This window comes from Macrotis lagotis, chromosome 4 (assembly GCF_037893015.1).
Source record: "Macrotis lagotis isolate mMagLag1 chromosome 4, bilby.v1.9.chrom.fasta, whole genome shotgun sequence".
Taxonomy (NCBI): domain Eukaryota; kingdom Metazoa; phylum Chordata; class Mammalia; order Peramelemorphia; family Peramelidae; genus Macrotis; species Macrotis lagotis.
Genome location: NC_133661.1, coordinates 271947535 through 271963968, shown reverse-complemented (window position 1 = coordinate 271963968; position 16434 = coordinate 271947535). Strand labels below are relative to the sequence as shown.

Sequence of the window (16434 nt, the reverse complement as noted above, 5' to 3'; positions counted from 1 at the left end):
AGAATTCGGTAACTCCCTAAAAAAAATATTTAAACAAAACCAAAAGACTATAATACAATGTAATCTGATTTAAAAAACAAACAACCTAAGAACCAGTAAGAAAAATTAATCTCCCCAAAAATTATTTTTACAAAGCCCACACATTTTATTTTCAAGAAATTATAAATGAAAACTACCTAAATCTGTTAGAAGCAGAAGGCAATGTAAAGATAAAAAGAAAAAGCCAATCACTTCCTGAAAGGAACCCCCAAAGGAAAAAGCTGAAGAATGTCATAGTAAAAATCAAGAGCTTCCCAAATAAGGGGGGGGGAGTAACCAGAATTATACAATTAGGAGGAACAGGTATGGAAGAAATGGCTATCAGATTAAACCTCACTCTTATATGAAATAAAGGGTTGAATGCACAGTTTGGAAAAAAATCAACAGGAAGACACATGAGGATGGAGGAGGGATTTAAGAGGGACACTAAAACTAAGAAGGGAATATTACAAGTAAAAAACTTCTTGACTTTGAAGAAGAATTAAAAAGGAGGGAAGAAGTTCTTATAGAACTGGGAGATAGATGAACAAATTATAGTATGTGGATATAATTATATTATTCTGCATAAAAATTTTGAAAGATTTCGGAGAATGCTAGGTAATATGAACTGATACAGAGTAAAGCAAACAGAACCAAAAGGATAATTATAAAAAGACAGCAACACAATGAAGAAAAATAACTTTAAAAGACTTAAAGAATTCTATTCTTTAAGATTAATCATGTCTCAGAGGACCTATCTTGAAGCACATTACCCTACCTCCTGAAAGAGAGGCAAAGGACAAAAGAAAACAGGTATATTTCGACATGGTTAATGCTTATTTGTTACGATTTTTTTCTTTTCTCTCTGGCAGAGGCAGGGGGAATTAGGAAGAAGGCAGGGAGAGGTTAGCAACAGTAAAGGCAAAAAGAGGGCTGCTTTAACATTTTTTTTTAATGCAAAGGAAATAATGGAACTCAAAAGATACAAACAGCAGTTTTGAAAGTAACATTTTGTTATGTATAAATAAGCATATATTTTAAAGCAAGCAGTATGAAATGCCTATGCCATACTCAATTTGTTGCCAAGACCTGTTTAGTACACCTTTGCACTATCTCATGAATAATTCCCTCTTCTCTCCTCTGACACTGCCACCCCTCTAAAGTAGGCCATTATCACTTCACACATGAATTATTGCAATAGCCTGACTCAAATCTCTTCCTACTCCTATCTATCTTCCATTCAGGCACTGAGGTGATTTTCCTAAAGTCCAGGTCTGCTGATCACATCACACCTCTAATTCAATAAACTTCTATTGCCTTCAGGATCAAATAAAAAGCTTTGAAGGGCATTCAAAGCCCTTTCCTAGCCTAATCTCCTCTCCTAAGCTTTACAATCTAAAGTACCTTACTCCTAACCCCCTCCCTAATAGGTAGGCACTCATTTCAATCAAATTTGTTTTGTTGTTGCTATTCAGTCATATCCAACTTTTCATGACCCAACCTAGGGGTTTTCTGTTTTTTTTAAGGCAGTGAGGTTAAGTGACTTGCCCAAGGTCACACAGCTAGGCAATTATTAAGTATCAAAGTCCATATTTAAACTCAGGTCCTCAAGACTCCCAAGACTCTCCACTACTCTACCACCTGGGGTTTTCTTGGCAAAGTTACTGAACTGGATTGCCATTTCTGTCTCCAGATTATTTTACAGATGAGGAAACTGAGGCAAACAGGATTAAGTGAATTGCCCAGGGTCACACAGCTCCTCTGAGGCCACATTTGAATTCAGGTTTTCCTGACTTCAGGTCAGGTGCTCTATCCACTGAACTATCTAGTTGTTCAATCAAATTAGTACTTTTCATTTATTCAACAGTCAAAGATATTCAAGACTCTTATAATATGAAATAGAAAATAAAAAAAGCATCTAATGAAACCAATTTCTCTCTCTGGGACAATCTCAGAGGACTAATTTAACAAACATTGCAGACTGTACTGTTACTCTTTATTTTAAGCAGAAATAATGAATTCTGATTTTTTTCCCTTTGCTATCATGCTCAATAAATTTCCTGTATCATATATAGGTCATTTAGAAAGGAACTTAACATAAAAGACAGGTAAAACTAGGGGATTTCTTATAGATTTAATACTCTAATTTTATCCATTTATACAGACATTCACATACGAATTTAAACACCTCCACTTCTGCTGTTCAAATTTTCAGTGTGGCCAGTAGGGGAAATCCTACCTAAGTAATCCTCCACCTCTTGACTGTCTACCAAGCTGACTGATCTGAGTTTCCCCTAATAATGCTATTCAACAAACAAGGGGCAGCCAGGTGGTACACTGGCCTTGGAATCAGGAGGACAGGAGTTCAAATCCAGCCTCAGACACTTGACACTTACTAGCTGTGGGACTTTGGGCAAATCACTTAACCTGCCTGCCCCACAGCCCCCCCCCCCCAAATGAAAAAAAAAAAAAACCTGTGCAACTATATATAGATATACATATATATATGAACAAGAACTATTCCCCAAAAGATAATCAAAGGACATAAATAGTAATTTCTCAAAAGAAAAAAGGTGAGATATTAACAACAAATATTTGGGGTAAATTCTCCATATTACTAATAATAATTAAAATCAACTCTGAGGTACTCTATGTCATACCTATTGGTGGGAAAAGATAAAGAAAATCACAATTGACAGATGGACTATAGAATGACAAGGTACACAAATACACTGTTAATAAGAACTGAGAATCTGTTGGGTCATTCCAGAGATTTGGAACTACAACTAAAAAAAATCCACTAAGCTGAATACCCTTCTGAATAAGCACTATTTCTACTAGTCCTATCCTCTAAAGAGATTAAAGATTGAGGGAAAGGACTCCTACATACTAGAAATAAAGTAGACATCCATCAATCAGGGAACAAGTGAAAAATGTAAATGTAATAATATTATTTTACAGTAAGAAAGAATATATTCAGGAAAACCTAAGGAAGATTTATGATGAAAAATAAAGTGAGCAAGACAGGAGAATTAAAGAATGACCACAATATTCATAAATGAACACAACTCTGAAAGACAATACTCTGATCAATACAACAGGTAATCACAACTTCAGCAGACTATGAAAAGGTGAGAGACTATAGGAATGGAATAAGATGTACAATTTCAAACAGGAACAATACAAGACCAAATCTTACAAGGGAGGGTTTTTATTTGGAGGGGATGATGAGAAACAATGACAATGAGGTTAAAAAAAAATCAAGAAAAGAATGTCACCAGACATTTAAAATTACATTTAAGAACAGAAGGAAGTTCAGGAGACAAGCAAGACATTAATAGTTCTGCCATGATGAAAGAAGTTTTTTTATCCTCTTTTTTTTACTGTCTGTTGATGACATTCTTTTTCATAATATATTATTACTTGATTGTATCTTGATGAGCTGAATCCTCACAATGTAAAAATCATCATTTAAACTTGCTTCATAAAACGAAGCTGAAATAAGAATTTTATTGAACTAAATACTGACAAAAACCTGGACAATCAATTGACCTAGAAAAACAGGATGTACCTAAATACCTCCCCTCTAAGCCAGATTCTTATCACAATTTGTGGTCCCTCCCCCCCTTTCATATCCCCTCTCTCTATTCATCTAAAGAAGTCAATAAACTGTACTTTAGTCCTGAGAATATTTAGAAAGCATGGTTTTTTCCCACAAAGGTAGGAACTATCATGAAGAAATTTTTCTGGTAGAGATAGAGTTGGAACCTTAAAAAAACAAAGCACAAAATTGCCCTGATTGTGTCTACTACAAAACCATGTTACCTAATCTCAACTAGGCCCTCAAGATGGCAAATATGCTAATCATCCCTAATGGATTTGCTCTATTACACTCCCCCACTTTTACTATTCAAAATATTCTCTAGTCAAACCTCCCATAGCAACCCCTTTCCCATCTTCTCAGTCTTGCACCACCCTTTCCCCAAAATTAAATTCATTAGCTATGAGTTTCCCTTCCTTGTATCACTCCCATCTATTTCCCCACTATCTTCTACCTCACTCCAATTTAGAGTGATCCTTTCTCCTCACTGAAGTCAGTCCCTCTACCTACAATCTAGATTGCCCTATTATCACCATCTTCAAATTCTCCCTATCTACTGGGATGCTTCCCTTCTCTCCTGAAAAATTCTTTTTTTTTTAGTATTTATAAGGCAGTGAGGTTAAGTGACTTGTGAAAGGTCACACAACTTAGATAATTATTAAGTGTCTGAGGTTGGATTTGAACTCGGGTCCTTCTGACTCTGGGGTCAGTGTGCCACCTAGCTGCCCCTTTCCTGAAAATTCTTAAGAAACTGTCACATTGTCCTACCATCCCTACTGGTTCCCATCTACATCTCTGCCCCACTCTCATCCCCCATTTTTATGGCTAAATTGTCTGAGAAAGACATCTGTATGAAGTGTTTCCACTTCCCTCCTCTCACTCTTCTTTTTTTTTTTTTGCAAGGAAAATGGGATTAAGTAGCTTGCCCAAGGGCACACAGCTAGGTAATTATTAAGTGTCTGAGGTCACATTTGAACTCAGGTACTCCTGACTCCAGGGCTGGTGCTCTATCCACTGCACCACCTAGCCACCCCCTCCTCTCACTCTTCTAACCCATTACAAACTGGCTTCCTAAACACTGTCTATCAACTGAAATTACCCTCAAAGTTGCTAATGCCCTTTCTCAAGCCTCATACTTCTTGATTTCAACATAACAGCTTTTCTTTCTGAATATTCTCTTAAATGTTGACATTGCCCTTCTCCTGGGTCTCTTTTCACGTGATGTCCTCCCATGTCTCCTTTGCTAGACCTTTATCAATGTCATGCCCATACCATAACTATAGAATCCCCTGAAACTGTCCTGGGACCTTTTTTCTCCTTTATACGACTTCAATATATAGATGATTCCTAGATCTTAGAATCCCCTGAAACTGTCCTGGGACCTTTTTTCTCCTTTATACAACTTCAATATATAGATGATTCCTAGATCTATTTATCTAAACCTACTCCCCAGCTACAGTCCATAATTACCAAAAATGCCCTTTGGACATTTCAAATTAGATTATCTCAAATTCATCATTTCCCAAGCAAAATTTATCTTTCCTCCCCTCCAAATCCTCTACTTCCCAGTTTCAAGTACACCATCCTCCCATCCTTGACTCAGCTGCCAAATTAATTGTTTTAAAATAAATATGTGGCCCATCACTCATTTCCTAGCTCACAGTTCCAGTGGATCACCAGTATAACTTCTTTGGTTTGGCATTTAAAGGCTGATTCTTTTTCTTCTTAAGACCTATGCATCTTATCCACAACTGCTGGCCCACTTGGAATTGATCCAACAGGAGGCTCCATCATGTCCCCCCATTGATGGAATGCTGTTCCCTTCCCTTCTAACTTTGTCTTCCTGACTTATTCCAAAATTCAATACCAAATCCACCACATTCTGCAGACCACCTTTCCCTGTCCCCTCAATTCCCAATGCTTAATGCTTTCCGTGTACCTTCCATCCATACACTGTATGTAGCTAACTCAGTAATATGTTGATTCCTATTAGAATGGAAGCTCTCTGAAGGCAGACACTGTCTTTTTACCTTTCTTTGTACTCCTAGATTAGCAGAGGGTACAGCACATAAGTACTTAATAAATGCCTATTGTCTTAAGTTCTCCAAGTTCCAATTTTCTCATCAATAATAATTAAGTTCTCCATTTCTCATCAATAATATTTATCTTCCCTACATACATCAAGTAAGGAAGTTGCTTTTTGAATTTCAAAGAACTTATAGTTATGATCTCCCCAAATTAATAAAGAAAAGGTACTCAAGTAGAAAAACAATTAAGACATGGCTCTATCACATATAGAATGTGATAAATTCATAAAGAAATGTATACATCATCTGCCATGACAATTCACAGTAAGAAATGTATACATCAGCTACTATGACAGTTCATGGAAAGAAGAGATCTGATCCAGGATCTATTCTAGGTGAGATTCAGGGAAGGTTTCACAGATAACATGGCATCTGAACCAAGTTTTAAAGGACAGGTGGGATTTCAACTGGCAAAGGAAAACAAGTATAATGAGCAACACATGAGCTGAGACAGAACAGTAAAGACAAGGAGGAGGCTAGAGAGTGCCATGTAGACTAGCCCAGAGTATGGGTGAAAAGCTATGAGAGGAGAAAGCTTTTGGGGGAAAACAGACATTGGAGGTATTAAGGGTTCAAGTCAGAATCGCAACATACTAAAGTTTAAAGACGTCACTTTAATTGTAATAAGGAACAAAAGTGATATAATAATGATACCAGACTGAATTTTTAAAATCAAATTAATAATTTATGATTACAGAAAAGTAAACTCAACTACAATTTATCACTTTCTCAGGTCCAATAACTTTTTGTTGTCCTTAAGAAGAGTCAAACAAAACCTTGACTACATTTTTTCAAAACAGTAGGGCTATAATTAAAAAATGGTCAAAGGATATAACAGGCAGTTTTCAAATGAAGAAATTAAAGATTAATACATAGATATATAGCTATACACACATTATATTTATAAGCACATATATTTGTGTATATATATATACACATATGAAAAACTGCTCCAAATCATTATTAGAGAAATATAAATTAAAATAACTATGAGATTATCATCTCACACCTATCAGATTGGCTAAAATGACTAAAAGGGAAAATGATCAATATTGGAGAGTGTGTGCGAAGATTGGGACACTGAAGCACTGTTGATGGAGTTGTGAACTAATCCAACCATTCTGGAGAGCACTATGGAACTATGAACAAAGAGCAATAAAGCTGATCTTACCCTTTGACCCAGCAATACCTTACTAGGCCTATATCCAAAAAAACTTAAAAAATGGGAAAAGTCCCACATGTTCCAAACTATTTAAAGCAGCTCTTTTTCCAGTGGCAAAGAACTAGAAATTGGGGGGAATGCCCATTCATTAGGGAATGGTTGAACAAGTTGTGGTAGATTAATGTTATGGAGTACTGTTGATCTGTAAGAAACCATGAATGGAAAGACTTTAAAGGACTTAAAGAGAAGCATGGAAAACATCACACAAACTGATGCTGAGTGAAGGGAATAGAACCAAGAGAACATTGTACACATTAACAATAACATTACGAGGTAACCAACTGATGGATGCAGCTCTTCTCAACAGTTCATGGGTTTAGAAGATCTGTTATGGGCAATGCCAAACTCATCCAGAGGAAAATACTCACAGAATCTGAATAAATACTATATTCCCTTTGTAAAATACTTCTGTTTTTCCTTCCTAGCCCATGGTTTTCTTTCTTTTCCCTTAGTTCTAATTTCTCAAAACAAAATGATTAATATGTAAATATGTTAAACATAAATGTACATGTACAACAATCACTAAACTGTTTGCCAATGGAGAGGGGGGAAGGGAGGGCAGTAGAAGAATGTGTAACATAAATTTCTAAGTGGATAAATGTTGAAAAAGTTTCTTAATATGTAACTGGAAAAATAAAATTTAAAAAATAAAATAAAATAGTAGGGCTAACGTTGATTTTGCTGATCTTGAATGATTCCCTGGATAAGCTGTGGGGAAATGGATCAGGTAGGTTTAATAGCTTCCTTAGGCTAATGGCTCTTTAAATTCAACATAAAAATGCTCTCAGGATCATCATTGCCAGACCTGTCCCAACTCTCCCAAATTCCCACAAAACAATGACAAAGGCAAGTTGCCCCTTAAGTCTAGAACAATGTGTGAGTTTTGGTTGCTCGCATAAAATGGAGTTCGATTAGATGTCCTCAAAGATTAGCTCTAAATATGACTGTATTATAAAAAAAATTCCACTGTAAAACATGAGAAGAGGGAAAAACCATGAGGATATTATCCCTTAATGAAAATTATGAAAGAGAAAATAAATAGTAAGCCATATTTCCCCAAAACCCAGAAGGGAATCCAGAAAACCAACTTCCAGGGCACTCTTCTTCACTAAAAATTTGTATACCATCAATTCACAATTAAAGGTTTTAGGTGTTCTATAGTCCACCATTACCTATATTTCTTATTAGCAAACTAATAGATGGAGAGAGTGGTATTAAGACAAAAGAGATTTGGAGGTTTTACTGAACTTTTCCAGCGTAAGTTTTTAATTGACTTATAGGCATAAATCAAGTATTTTATCAAATATAGGCATAAAACAAATATCTTACCAAAGAAAATTTAACTGTAATAGAAAACAGAGCTGAAAATACTCATTGTAGTTAAAAGTACCTATTCTATAACATTGCAGATACCTAGCTAGGTGGTAGCAGGCCTGGCGTTTCAAAGTTCCTAAAAGTACAAATCTGGCCAAAAACTAGCTGTTTGACCCTGGACAAATTACTAACCCTGTTTGCCTCAATTCCTCATCTCTAATGAGCTAGAGAAGGAAATGGCAAACTACTGCTGGATCTTTTTTTTTTTTTTTAAAGATTTTTGCAAGACAATGGTCTTAAGTGGCTTGGACAAGGCCACAGAGCCAAGTAATTATTAAGTGTCTGAGGCTGCATTTGAACTCCTAACCCCAGGGCCGGTGGTCTATCTATTGCACCACCTAGCTGCCCCTGCAGGATCTTTTCCAAGAAATCACAAACAGGGTTCACAATGAGTCAGATACGATTTAAAAAGTGACTGAGTGGGGGGCCGCTAGGTGGCTAAGTGGATAAAGCACCAGCCCTGGAGTCAGGAGTACTTGGGTTCAAATCCGGTCTCAGACACTTGATAATTACCTAGCTGTGTGGCCTCGGGCAAGCCACTTAACCCCACTTGCCTTGCAAAAAAAAAAGTGATTGGGTGGTGGCAAGAAACTTAATTAACAAGTTCAGAGTCTAGCAAACATATAAGGATACTGAATACTAGAATCAGATTCACAGTATACAAATTTTCCTGTTAATTTTGTTAAAAGTGCTAAGTAAAATATAGTATATGTCACATGTATTGAGATAGCTACATATTTAAAGAGCCTTATCCTTTAACTTAAAAGCATCTTTCTAGTCATGGTTCTTCCATCAACTAGTTATATCACCATGAGAAAATTATTTTTTCTCTTTGAGCCCCTCAGTTTTCTCCTTTGAAAGATGAAGGTGATACTTGTGCTGCCTACTTTCACAGGAAAGTGCTTTGCAAAACTTAAGCCAATATTAAACTAAAAACTATATAAATATGAGCTAGTTCATTTTAAAACAATTATATTTGCATTCAGGAAATTGCCGAGCTCCTTTAATTAACTGCAAATTTCTCTAAGTAACAGAGGTCCTCTTTTATAATACCTATGTTGCAGTAGGATTACAAGATTTGAAATTCTTCAGGAGAGTTAAAAATGGAAAAGAGTGACATAGATATAAATATAAACATATAAGACTGTTACAACATATAACAAAAAAACTTTAAAGAAATGGAACAAAAGACAATATCACAAAAAATACAATCACTTTTTTAAAATAGGCTTGATAGCAATTCAAGTGATCTACTGGTAGCAGAGATGTCAAGAATTGAAAATAATTACATAGGATGGTCAGTCATGTCAAGGTTTACATTAGTAGAAGGAATATCCTTCTCAATGAGATCACAGATCCAACTCAACATATTATTATCATGTCAATATTTCAAAGATAATGTTACCAAGAAATGCAAAGTTAAAAAAAACTTTGTTATAACACAGAACATACTTTCCAAATATCTAATAACTGTAATTCAATATAACTGGTTTCCACTGAAAACTTATGTATTTTATTTCATGCATTTTAAAAACGATTTTAAAAAGTAGTCCCCACAGATTTCACCAAATTGCCAAAGGGCTCCATGACAAAAAAAAAAAAAGGTTGAGAAATGTTTTCCTCTAAGAGATGGCTCTCTGGAAGGAAAGACAAGGAAGACTACAAATAAATATTCAGGTGATACAGAAACAAAAGATATCTATATATCTATATATTTAATCTGAAAAATATCTTATGCTAAAGTAGTTTAACCTACTTTACTATCTTATGCCTCAAAACAACCACCTCAACTTTGTTGCTATCATCAACTTTTTCACTTTCTACTGCTGAACAGTGATTATAGTAAGATATGTGCCATTAAATTCATACTCTCAATTGTCACTTAAAGAGTCACAGCACGGTATCATGAAAACAGCACTTAGATTTGTAGTTAGGAATTAGGGTCTGAATTCTGTTTCTGATCCTTAGAAGTTCTATGTAACCCTCTCTAATCATCAGGTTCCTCTTCTTCAAAAGGTAGAAATATCTAGCCCACAGTGTTACTGTGAGATGTGTTTTTTACTTTTAAAAGTAAATTTTTAAAAAACATGGAATTGTGGATAAAGTGCTAGATTAGGAATGAAGACTTGATTCAAATTCCAGCTCCCATATTTACTGTACAATCACAGGTAAGTAGTTTTAACCTCTTTATACCTATTTCCTCCTTTGCAAAAGAGATACAAGTATAGTTATCATGAGGTGAAAATGAAATCTAATAAAGTCCTCTGAACCCCTTAAAACACTGTGTATGTATAGTGTCTGTGTATGCATGCTCATGTATCTTATGTATACACACACAGTCCATGTATATGTATAAGGAGCATAGGGTCAAGATCCCTGGGATAGACCACCGAAGTCCCCCTACCTTCTTGACCTTGAACACTAACTACTCTGAATAACCAACCAGTTTTGAAACCATCTATCCCATTACTGTTTTATCCTTATTCCTTTCTTTTCCACAAGAATCCTATTAAATACTTCATCAAAAGTTTTACTGAAATCTATCCACATTTCCTCCATCTATTAGTTTAATAATCCTATCAAAAAAATGATATGGGGTCTGGCTTGATGAAGCCATGCTGACTCTTTGTAATCACCACTTCCAGTTCAACAACCATCTCTTAATGATTCATTTTAGAATTTCTCTAGGAGTCAAATCAAAGCTTTGTAGCCTATAATTTGCAGATTCTACTCTCTCCTGAGTTTTTTTTTAAATCAGGACATTTGCATTTCTCTAATTTTTTGATACCTCCTTTCCTATTTTCCATGCACTTTTGCCAGTTCGTTGAGGATTCAAGGATATAGTTCTCTTGGAGCCAAGTAACTTCATCCCAGGCAGCTCAAAGTTCTACTGAAATCTCTTGAATAGCTTTGCCTTTTTTCTTGGCAGATCTCATCCCTTAGAAAGGAAAAGGTCCTATTCCTTCTTTAATTTTCCTTTTTCTCCCCATAATAAAGCAAACTTTTTATACTGTTCTTAGCTTTCCTTGCCTGCCTCAATTCATTCTGAGCTCACTTCTGCCATATTCTGATCTTCATTCTCTTAAGTTTCCATTTTCCATACATTTCTTTTTAAAATCTGATTGGGCTGATGAATTCCTTGTATATTCAACCACATTGGTTCCTTTAAACCAAATCCCACATTTCCTCCTGGCAGGCTTCTCTGATCTGCCTTCCCAGAAGCATTTTACTATCTTTCCTATGAACCTTTTGAAATTTTTCCCAAAACCTAAGATATATCTCAAATGATGTCTGGATTTTATCTTCTTCTCTATCCCTAAACTATTCAGATCAGGTTGCGATTTCCCCCTAAGGTTCTCATTTCAACTCCAGCATTCAGCTGCAGAATTTCCCCTTCTTAATTACTCCACCTTTAGAAGGATGAAATTATTACTAAGACAAATCCATAAGCTTTAGCTGCTCACTTTTGGCAGAGAGAGCAATGCCAATTAATATCTGAATTAATGAAACCCCATAACTACTATATCATGACTCAGGGTCAGATTTGTGATGTTTCCCCAACTCATCTCTATTTCTTCTTTCTTCCCAGGTGATCTTTAGTACACTCTAATAATGAAAAAAAAAAAAACTGGGTTTTTCATCCTCTGACCGTCAATCAAATGCTTTCCATTATGCTTCCCCCAGCTCTAGGGCCTAGGATAATATACAAAGCTGTCCAACTTACCTTTCTTACCCCCACCCCTTCTACTTTCTCACTCAGATGAAAGACCAGATACTTTACTTTGCCCTAACTTCTACATTACTTAGCACAGTACCTATGCCAAAGGAAATCAATACATTACATATTTCCTTAAAATCCCCCAAATAAATTGTGTCTGAAACAAACTTGAGTCATGCATTAAAGATAATTCATTTTGGCAATCAACTAGGGTCAAGCATCGAAGATGAAAAATTAACATCCTAATCCCTAGCAATCAGAAGGATTTCACAGAAAACAATACCAAAAGCAAGATAGATTTCCACACCACCACCCCACCACCCCCGGGCTAATCTCTCTACCACTCTAAACCTGGAATCTAATTTCTTTACTATTTATAAAGTGGTAAAATTGAAGATACAAGTGGTATCTCCCCCAAAAATACTTTTAGAAAAGAACCCCAACATGAGATAGTTACCCATTTTTGTGTAAGAAAAAAAATCAACTGAAGAGTCCTCTAAAGATTAAAATGGTCTTTCACATGGTAATGAATATTCAAGATTCCTTAGCAGAAGCAATGGAGTCCCAAGCTCAGAAGAAAGGCACTCCATAATAAACTGGGCAAAGCTGTGAAAACCTAATTAGGCTTTTTAGTGACACAACAAATACAAAGAAAAAGATGAGTGCAAGGATGAAAAAATTCAGATTTTGCACAAACAAAATCAACGCAGTTAAAATTAGGAGTGGCTGAGTTGAAGAAAGAACCGGCTAGCAAAGACTTAAGCAAGGGGAGGAGTTGATAGAAAACAGGAAGAACACAGTAGAGGAGGAAAAGAAAACCCAGGAAGTAATGATGGAGAATTCCTTTCCCAATCATGGAAGTGTGAAGGAGAAAATCCAGTCAGAGATTTTCCTATGGGTATAACCCAGAAGACATACTAGCTGAATTGTTGAGGCAGGTGGCTGGGAAAAGCAGCTGTTGAAACCAGAAGCCAAAAAGGGATGAACCTGGGGCCCCAGGAAGCCGACAGACTGAAAAGGGGAGTGACAACATGGAAGATCAGGAAAATACAGTGCAAAGTTTTAAATCTAAATTAGGCTGATTAACATAAGGCTATCTATGTAAGACTTCCCCCACAAGTATGGCTCATACCCCTAAAATTCTCTCACTTAAGTCAGAGGTTTCTTGTGCTTTTGAGCAGTGAGAGTCAGACGGCAGAGGCCGGAGTGAAGAAAAGAATTCAAAAAACATTTATTAGGTCTCCTTCGATTTGCAAGACCACGGTTTGAAAACGTCATACACTTGGGTGAAAGGTCACAAATTGGGTCTTTGAAAGAGTAGTCTCAACCCCTGAATGTCGGGTGATGAAATGAAGCAGCTCCAGCATCTGAGGAAGCCTTCGGCTTTAACACCAAACATTTCACAAGGAACAAGAGTAACAACAGTTCCACCTTGATGAAGGTTTCAAAACGGCTCAAGTCAAAAGTTTGCTTTTTTTTAAAAAGTCTACTCCCTCAAAAACACTCTCTGTGGCGCTCTCAACGCCCCCGTCCCGGAGCCAGACCCCGTTCTGACACTGGGCTGGGGGAGTGTCCAGACGTGACCCCGCAGAGGCTTCTGCAAATTTAGACCTGTCACTGGGCATCGTGCACGGAATGTCATGGCAGGCTGCTCTCCTGCCAGGAGCTGGGCACAATTTTTTTTAAAAGGCCTTAAACTGCGACTCGGGCAGCAGACAGAAGGGCGGGAGGCTGGGTCCGGGACCCGCGGGGCCCGCCCGCATCCCCCGCCCCAGTTACCCTCCCCCCCCACGCCGCCTCCCGGCTGACACAAGAAAAGAGATGGAGGAAGGAATGGGGCAAGAATGGCAGATTCCGATCCCCTGAACTTCATTTCCTCCGTGTGCCCCCCCTCACCTGCCCCCCTACTTTGGCCTCTTTGGCCCCGGGGGAGGGGGGGACGGAGGTGGAGGCGGCAGAGCCCGCCCCTCCCCCCACACGGACCCAAACGCCTCGCTTTCCGCCCCCTCCACCCCCACCTCGGGGCCGATCCAGGGCCGGGCGGGCGGGCGTCCAGCGCGAGCCAGGCCGGGGCCTCCCTGGTGCAATAGGCTATCGATTCAGCCGCCTGTCGCTAGGAGCCCCAGGAGAGCGAGGCCTACACCTCCCGGGCCTCGATTTCACCCCTTCCCCCCAAACTCGAGGGGAAGCCCCGGGGCGAGGGGGGTGTGGTGGGAGGGGGCCGGGGCGCGAGCAGGGCTGGGGGAGGAGGGGCCGGGAGCGGGGCGGGCCGGCCTGGCAGAGGGGCCGCCCGCACGGGGAGCCCCCGGCCCCAGCGAGCCGGAGCAGGCCGAGGGGGCGTGCGGCGGGGCCCGGCACGGGCGGGGGCGGGGATGCGAGCGGAGGCCCGAGGCCGGCGCGGCGCGGCCCGGCCCGGCCCCGGGCCCGCGAGTGCACCTGGGGAAGCGGCGAGAGGAAGAGTTTCCCGTCAAACTTTGTCAGGGACGGGGCGGCTCCGCGGCGCCCAAGGGGGCCGAGCTCCGGAGCTGTCAACCATTTTAGCTCTCTTTAGACCAGGCTTCGCCTCCCCGCCCCCCCCCCCCCCCCCCCGGCCCGGCCACGGCTTTGGCGGGACTCCCTCCCCTCCCCGCGCAGGGGCTGGAGGAGGAGGAGGAGGAGGAGGAGGAGGAGGAAGAGGCAGCCCGAGGAAGGGGGAGGGAAGCGGGGAGGTCGGATCTTACCTGAAACCAGCCACTGGCCTCCATTGTTGGAGAACTCGATGGCATTGACACAGCCGAAGTGGCCGAGCAGGTCCTTCTTGTAGAGGTTCCTGCAGCCCCGCAGGCGTCTCCTCTGGAAGTCCTGAGTGAGCAGCGGGTCTCCTTGCAAGCCCCGCTGGGACAGGAAGCCCACCACGGACCGCATGCTGCCGTCCCCCGGGCCAGCTCTCTTCTTCATGCTGCGGCCCCGCTGCCCCTGCCCGCGGCGGCGGCTCCTGCGGCTGCTGCGGCTCCTGCGGCTGCTGCGGCTCCTGCGGCGGCTCCGGCGGCTCCTGCGGCTCCTGCGGCGGCTGCTGCTGCTCCTCCCGCCGCCGCCGCCGCCGCTCCCGCCGCAGCCGCCCCGGCCCGGCCTCGCTGCCTTCTCTGTCTCCTCCTCCTCTCCTCTCGGTTATGATTATGATGGGGCTTTTTTTAACCAGCCATGGCAGACAGAGCGAGAGGTGGGGGTCTGGACACAGCGAAGCATTCGCTGCTTCCTGATCTTGTCTCCCGCGGCCCTCCTCCTTCCCCTTCCCCCGGCCCGGACTCCTCCCTCCTCGGGTCCCCGCCTCCTTCAGCAGCTGATCCTCAGCTGCAGCCGGGCTTCCTGAATACACCGCTTTTCCTGGTGGCTTTCTCAGTGACGGCAACACCTTCCTTCCCGCCCGCCCCTCCTCCTCCTCCTCTTCCTCTCCCCTTTCTTCCCCTCTCTTCTTCTCCTCCTCGGGCCACCCTCTTGCCCGCCCTTTCCTTCCTCTACCAAACTGCCCTCTTCGGGGGCAGGAGCTGTGATTTCATCAGGCTAAAGAACCCCCCGGATGAGGAAGCGCCCCCTCCCCATGCGGGTCTGCCCCTTTCTCGGCCACTTACTATCCCTGCGATGAGAGTTGTCTAGAGCGCGAGGCCGGTCCAAGTGACTTGGCCAGGGCCATCCAACGGGGACTTGAACCCAGGGCCTCGGGCTCGCGGTCCACGCCCCCCGCTCAGCCCTTCCTGGGCAGTGAGTGACTTTCCTTTCTGCAAGGCTGGGCGCCCCCCGCCCCCGGCTGCAAGAGGAGGGGTTCTTGCTGAACGGGTGCGTGTGCCCGGGCCAAGTGTTAGAGCGCCCGGGTCCTTGCGGGATGCGGCTCCAGGAAAGGCTTCAAGCCCCCTCCTCCTCCCCCAGCCCCCACTCGAAGGGGCGCCCGGCGGACGGCGCCCCCGGCCTGGCTGCCCGGGGCCGCGCCCGGCTCCGCCACACTTTGTGAAGTTGGACCTACGTAACAATAAATGGGCCCCCGGGCCTGGCCCGGAGAGCCCGACAGAGCATTGACTCGCAAAGCCTTACGGACTCGGGGCCAAACACCAGGGGTGACAGGCTCGATTCTTCTGCAAGAATGGGAACTCAGGGGGTCCCCTCCCCGACCCCACTTCCTCTTAGAAGGAAGGAGCAGTTGGGGGGGGGGTGTCTCTGGCAGGTCAATAAAAATTATAAAGTTGCTGCATTCTTGATTCTGGACCCCAGCATGGGACGCCCTGGTCTCCTTCTCTCACCAGCCTTCCCAAATATACATCCTCAGCCCACTCTCGCCCCCTCTCCATTTGTCCAAGCAATAATGAACCTTTGCATCTCGTGATCCCAGAGGTTTATACAAAGAATGATGAGCACAAGTGACCCTTGAGGAGACCTTCACAAT

General features: G+C 41.6%; 1 protein-coding gene across 1 annotated transcript in view; it reads right to left on the bottom strand.

Annotated features, from left to right (window-relative positions):
- DCAF5 (DDB1 and CUL4 associated factor 5) overlaps positions 1 to 15035 on the bottom strand; it is a 150834-nt gene extending 135799 nt beyond the window's left edge. The window contains exon 1 of the mRNA XM_074236045.1: positions 14741 to 15035. Coding sequence (XP_074092146.1) covers positions 14741 to 14957 — 217 coding nt within the window. The 5' untranslated portion in view covers positions 14958 to 15035. The remainder of the gene's footprint in view (positions 1 to 14740) is intronic.
- Between the last annotated feature and the right edge of the window lie 1399 nt (positions 15036 to 16434).